A 7,402-nucleotide genomic window follows, 5' to 3' on the forward strand; every position below is an offset into this window, starting at 1 on the left:
AAAATACTGATTAAGGGGTGCGAGATACCTGCTTCTACAAAATACTGATTAAGAGGTTCTATATACCTTTTTTCTCAAAATACTGATTGAGGGGTGCGATATACCTGCTTCCACAAAATAATAAATGAAGGGGTTTGATATACCTGTTTCCACAAAATACTGATTGAGGGGTGCGATATACCTGCTTCTACAAAATACAGATTAAGGAGTTCTATATACCTACATCCACAAAATACTGATTGAGGGATGCAATATACCGGCTTCCACCAAATACTGCTCTTCTATAGGGACTTTGGCACAGGGTCATTTTGAAAATGACAAGCAGAGGAAGAGGCAGGCTGTTCCACAGAGGTTGTAGGGGTCGGGCAGGTGCACCAGGCCGGAGTCTAAATGGGAAGTTGGAGAAGGTGCGTGCGATTACGTCAAATGACGCAACAGAGTTGGTTGAGTGGCTCACTCAGCCTTCTGCTTCTGTACCCTCATCATCCTATATCTCTGCACCCTCCTCACTCTCTGCTCTGTGCACCCCCAAAGACACCACCACCATACCCCCTTCACTCGAGTTAGAGGAATTATTTTCCCATCCATTCTCGGACCTTACTGATGCGCAGTCATTCTGGTCATCGGATGAGGAAGAGGAGGTAGCAAGGCCCACCACCCAGCGGTCTGACGACAGTACCCAGTTCAGCCCAAGGAGGGTGGTTCCCTCTGTTGCGGACTACTCTGAGATCTCTAAGGTCAGTGGTGGTGAAGGTGATGATGATGACCGGTCGATGGACGTCACGTGGGTGCCCACAAGAGAGGAAGAGGAGGGGACTTCAGAGGGAGAGACGGAGCAGCAGATAGGGGGAAGAAGGAGGAGAAACAGGCAGAACTCGCAGTGCACAGGAGGCAAAAAGTTGACTGCAAATGTATCTGGAGCGAGCTGGCCACCATGCACGGTCATATCTTGCACTCCCTGGACGCCAGCACATGGCTCCGCAGTGTGGGCTTTTTTTAAAGTGTCAGCTGCTGACAATAGTGTTGCCATCTGCAGCCTGTGTTGTCAATGCATAATTCACACTAAGCCCAACACTCACCTAGGGACGACCACGTTAAGAAGGCACCTGGCCTCCCATCACTGAGCCCAGTAGGAGCAACGCCATCAGAACCTACAAAGCCACACTCCTGGTGCTCCACGTCCTGCCTCTTCTCCTTCTCCTCTCTCCTCCCATTTGTCCTACACTCCACCTTCCACCGTGCCGTTGTCGTGTTCATCTGGCAGAAGGCAGGCTTCCATGGCCCAAATGTTCAAGCGTAAAAAGTTGATGACGCCAGATAACCCTCTTGCCCAATGGCTGACCGCTGGCTTGTCGAAACTGCTAGCCCGCCAACTACTGCCATATAAACTGGTGGACTCGGAGGCAGTGTTCCCTTTAAGACTTGGCAGCTGCTGAGCGGGGTCGGCTCAGAGCTGGGCACAGCGCCATCAAAGGTGGGCTATAGGAAAACCTAAGATAATTGTCACATCAAAAAGCATACAGTGTAACCCCTGCCCCATCTCATACAATACAGTATAACCCCAGCACCATGCTATGTGCAACACGCCAGACCTGCAGGGTATAGCAAAGCGAGGTCACGATTATGGGCAATCGAGGGTTGCTCACTGTACTGGAGAACCCTGGGCAGGCGCATGGCAGTGAATGAGAGGTAGACACGGTTCCTCTGGGGCACACTCTGTATGTAGGGACCAGGCCTGATGGTGGATGAGGTGCCCTGGATGTTACAGGTATTTTGAGTGCCTGGGGCAAGGTCCCTTTTGGATTTGTGACGCCAGTGCCTTTTGACGGTGGCACACCGGTTGGTAGTTGGAATGATGGAGGTACACAGGTAGTATAGTGAACCAAATGTTACTTTACTGAACAGTCCAACTTTGTACAAGCAGGTGGTAACACAGTCTTTAAATCACAGTTTCACAAGTAGGCTTTCTCCACAAAATGGCAGGTATTAATTATGCAAGATACGCAGAGGGTAAATTCACAATGCACTCAGAAGCAGGTTGTACCTTTCCTTAGAAATAGTGTACACTGTTCTTTCTAGAACTCCTGTCTGGCTTTCTATCCCAAGGCCCGGATGCCTAAAGGGTGGCTTAAATCCTTGGTAATTATATCTTCCTCAGGTATTTCCTTTCTATTTGCATCTGCCCATCAGGGTTACTTATCTTTCCCTGGATCTTCCTTACTTGTTAGGTGGATAACTGTGGGTTTCTCCCAGGAGGTCCTGTCCTGCAACTGGGGTGTCTTCAGAGCTAACTAAGGCTCTCTTGGCTTCAGGTAGGCTGGATCTCCTCACTAGCCTCCTGGTCATAGCTAGCAGCCAGGGCTATCAAGCTGCATGTCAGGAGCAGGCTTTCTAACCTCTGTCTTCTCAGACTCCTGACTCTGCACTCCCTCTCCCTGTCTGGGCCTGGACATTTATACTAGGGGCTCCCTGTGACGAAACCAACCTCGCCACAGTGTTTTGGAGGGGGCTGGTTGCTAGCCTCTTGCCTCAGGATTATGGCCCATAGTAACTTTTAAACCCCTGAACCTATTCTAGGGAATTTTGGATAGGTTTGTCCCCCAAGTTATACTGTTTAAATTGATGTAAGTTATATGTATGGACAATGTAACCTCACAAAGTTGTAACAACTTATAATAAGTGTAACTTGTCAGCTTGGGAGGAATATGCTGGGTGTGGTTCTATTGTCCCATTGTCCCATTGTGTGTTTAAATGGTGATGTCTGTCCTGTTGTCTCCACATGTGTATTGGTGATCTCCCCTTTGTCCTGAGAGATAATTGGATTGTCTTCGGTCGTCTCCCAGGTAGAGAGGAGGAAACCATGATGCATTGTGGGGATATGTTGTATCTGTCCTGTGTCGCAGTCTCCCTTCTGGTCCTCTAGGGGGCGGGAACGATTGGTTGCTGTATTTACATTGTGTGTGTTGTGAATTACTGATTGGTTGGATTTCAAAACCCTGTGGGCAGTACTATGTTTGGTTTTTATCAATAAAAGAGGCTGTACTTGAAGTACAGTCAGATCACTGCTGACCCTCAAGACAGAGCCTTGTCTCGTTATTGGGGGGGATTCCCTGTATGCTGTTAGAGACTGATTGCCAGGAGTGTAAGCTGATTGGATCCTTTTCCTGTTCGTCTGCTGACAGCTATTTGTGAGGTTCCAGTTTGGAGTGCTATTTTGTATCCAGTTCGGGAGGTTGGTGTTCTGCAGTAGCTGTGCCTGTCTCTCGGAAAGGGGCATATCGCCTAAACGGATTTTAACCCCTTGTCTGCTGAAACGGTCCGTTACACTCCCTATCTCCCTCTAGTGTCTGGGATGTCTAACTACACCCAACTAGGCCTGCTATTGCATCATACAGGGGAACATTGCATATAAAAACACATTAGAACATACATTAAATGCACAATTAAATATAACACGTAACGCGCACACCAATTGACCCTTGTGTAGTGCCCACCCCTACCTAGTGGGACACTACATATGTAATTTACAGTATAATCCCTACACCATGCCATACAATATATAGTACAGTTAATACACCATGATGTACAATATACAGCATAATCCATACACAATGCCGTACAATATACATTTTAATCTCTGCCCCATGCTGTACAATATACAGTATAGTTCAGACACCATGCTGTACAATATACAGTATAGTTCATACGCCATGCTGTGCAATATACAATATTACCCCGACACCATGCAATAGGATGTACATTATAATCCCTACACCATGCTGTACATTATAATCCCTACACTATGCCGTACAATATACAGTATAGTTCATACAACATGCCGTATAATATACATTATAATTCATACACCATGCCGTACAATATACACAATAACCTCACAGTGTAGGTGTTATACTGTATATTGTATGGCACGGTGTATGAACTATACTGTATATTGTACGGCATGGTGTATGAACTATACTGTATATTGTACGGCATGGTGCAAGGATTATAATCTATATTGTACGGCAAATGTATAGAGGTTACGCCATGCGGGACAATATAATCCCTGCGCCATACCTACTCTGCTCCGCTCCGGCCATCTGTCAGTACAATTACGTCATACCCTCTGCGGCGCTGCATCATTCAGATGTTCTCCCCAGAACCTAGTTGACGTGCCAGGCGAGACGTTACCATGCTGTGCTGCGGCTGTTGTGCCTGGAAGCCAAGAGCCACACCGGTCCTGAGGTCACAGGACAATTAGTGGCTAACCCCACTCAATTGGACAGTTGGTAAAGTGGTGTGCGACACAGTGCCAATCTGCTGAGCGCGCTGAAACAGGGCAAAATGACACACGTACCGCGCATGGCACAAGTCCTGAACTTAGTTATGCAGCGATTGGTTGCCAAATACCCCGGGGTCCAGGACGTCTTGCGGCAGGCCAGGAAAATCTCTGGCCATTTTAGAAGATCTTACAGTAAAATTCTTATCCACTGACCGCCTAATCTACCTCCAGCCACATAATCACTTGTTCTTTTCTGTCAGGTGAATTTCTAATTTTTGGGGCCCGTACTCCCGTGGCCTTTTTCTAGGCTCCAGCAGGGCACATTTTTTAGAGTTTACAAATGGCCCCTGATTAAAATACATATTTTTTGTGTGAATTTTTGCCATTGATCCCCCTCTGGTATGTCACTGTCCATGTTGTGGGACTATTTGTGTACTTCTAGTAAGCATTTGGTGGCTGCAAATATGACCTGAAGGTTTTTCAGGTTTGCATGCCATTAAAGTGAATGGGGACCCGCTGCAAACATTTGATCGCGAACGAGCGTTCACGAAACGTCCCAGCCGATGTTCGGCCATCACTATTGAGGAATGTAAGCTTGAGTGCGTGTAAACCCAGGGGATTGACAGTATAGTCAGAATTGGCCTGCTGCTTCAAAAGCCTGCCTGATAGAAAATGGGCTAGAAAAGATCATGAAAACCATTTGCTTTAGGTGTACAGATTTGGAAGGTTGCACCTTGCATGGAATAGCCTTCCTGCGAAGGAGTTTAAGCATGCATGGGATAGGCATAAAGCTATCCTTCATATAAGATAGGGCCAGGGACTATTCATAGGATTCAGATATATTGGGCAGACTAGATGGGCCAAATGGTTCTTATCTGCCAACACATTCTATGTTTCTATGTTTCTATGTTATGGAAAAGCCATTTTGGGTGGTGGACCTCAGAGGTAGATGTGGCGATTTCTGGGACCCACCAATAACATTTGGCTGACCAGAGAATTATCTTAAAATCACAAAAAGGCTTAATTTAAAAGTTTTATTTACTATCAATGGGAAGTCATGTGAGAAACTCATATAACATCATAAAATATTTTGCAGCACATTTTACACAATTTTTGCATGAAGCTGTGGACCCCAGTGCAAAATCTGTAACTGGTGTCCATCTGTGGAACAGCAGAAACTTTAGGGACCCTTCAGGCTCAAGGACCCAGGTGTGAATGGGGTTCCTTAGGCTCACTTAATGAAATGGTTCTGAAGATCTACCCTACAACTATACAGAACATAAGCACATCCACTCTGCATCTAAACTTTGTACTGTACACATGTCATACCCCATTAATAGGGTCTTCTAGGTTATTTGGGGTAGTCTTCTGCTGGTCCTTGTGGCTCCATTGCTGTAGGCACTTATTATTTTGAGAAAATGATGGCCTACCAAATGGTCCTTAGGTACTCTGGTAGACCAGTCTAACCCAGCCTGGAATGTGCCGTGGTGCCCCTCTATTGGCATATTACCCTTTACATAAATGTCCATAAATTAAATAAATAGAACATGTACTGTATATAAAATCTTGCATATAAATTATACATAATGGGGATGTTCAGTGTCTGATCATTGATATAACATAATGAACCATTCAGTATATGCTCATCCTGTTATGGTGCTACAAGTATGATCATCTATTATATGACACCTATTGAGATAAAAGTTTGATTATTGTCCTTAAGAACCTCAGTAAATATGGCTCCCAGCTGTAGCTAATAATGGAGGGTCTCAGTCAGGCAACCTCATCACCATCAGCTTAGCACACCCTAATAGGCCCAAAGCAGTTTCCTAAAAAGTTTCTTCATCATTGAGAATTTTACTTTTCATGTGAATTTCACAAAAAAACAGTCTCCGGTTATTTTTAATTTCTACAAAAAGAAATTCAGTTTTCTTAGCACTTCTGGTTTCTCTTAGCCCAAAAGTCTGCCCATACAGTCCGTAGCTCTTTTCCAGCAAAATGATGCACTGTGACAACTTTCCTAAATCTGCAAAGGTCATATTCTAGCCTGAATCCATTAAATATGCCAGCAGGGGGTGCAGTAGGTGGAATATGAAGTTCATACAAACAAATTCCCATAAAAGCATCTTCCATGGGGATGACCCTAATTTCTTGGGCCACATCATAGATTTTTTTTGCCATATCCACTGAAAATAAATATCCAGGGCCAGAGCAATAGGGTGGGTAAGTATCATTTGGATAAACTTCCTTGGGTACGTACCACTTGTATGCTCGGCTCCTCAAAGGTCCAGTGTTGGCAACTATGGCTCCTGTGAAGTAATTGTTACGAATGGGTAAGCCTGGATTAAGAAACTGATGGACCAAATAGTCTACATTGAGAAACATGTCGTTGTCTATCTTCATGACATAGCTGACAGAAGGGCAGAATTTGGTCACCCATTCCATACCCATTAAGGTTTTCAAGGTCAAGTTGTAATAGGTGTCCATAAAGTCTTGTTGTATGATGTCCCCAAAGGCCAGGCTTTCCTCCTCCAACAACTTCTGTGTTGCGTCAGGAGCAACTTTAGGTATACCCACCAGAAAAATCGTGACCACGTTAGCATCATAAATACTTTCATTACCCCATGTTTTGCGAATTGTGTGTCTAGACTCTACGTCATGACTCTCTCCAATGACCATTATAACAAGGAAAGGTGTCCGATCCTTGCACTTATCTGGCTGATTAATGATGAACTTGTATGGAAATGGGTACGGAGGAGCCAAGGGGTGCTTGAAAGCTGGGTAAGTCAAGTTATTTACAGGTTTTTTTCTCTCCTGTAATTTTAGAGACTCTTGAATCCACTTGCTGATAAGCTCTGTTTTTCTTTCATGGTAGAATACGTATGCAGACAATGAAAACAAGGATCAGTAGCTGTAATGTGAATACTTTCCCTGAGCAGAATCGTCCATGCATGTTGTCCCCGGAAGATCAAGTCCTTGTCAATATTTCTGTAAGGTTGCAAGAAAATGTTTAGGAAAAAACATGGAAAAACACAATCATACTTTCTGGAATGTAAATTATCCCAGTCTTAACATACACATAACATGGAGTAACTCGAAGATCCTGGGGTCCAATGCAAA

General features: G+C 44.7%; 1 protein-coding gene across 1 annotated transcript; it reads right to left on the reverse strand.

The window, feature by feature from the left end:
• Positions 1-4,754: 4,754 nt before the first annotated feature.
• Positions 4,755-7,174, reverse strand: LOC122925571 (beta-1,3-galactosyltransferase 2-like; the record flags this gene model as incomplete). The annotated part of the gene is made up of 1 exon (XM_044276930.1): positions 4,755-7,174. A coding segment is annotated over one exon (960 nt), but the record flags the coding sequence as incomplete, so codon positions are not given.
• Between the last annotated feature and the right edge of the window lie 228 nt (positions 7,175-7,402).

Source organism: Bufo gargarizans, chromosome 2 (assembly GCF_014858855.1).
Source record: "Bufo gargarizans isolate SCDJY-AF-19 chromosome 2, ASM1485885v1, whole genome shotgun sequence".
Classification (NCBI taxonomy): domain Eukaryota; kingdom Metazoa; phylum Chordata; class Amphibia; order Anura; family Bufonidae; genus Bufo; species Bufo gargarizans.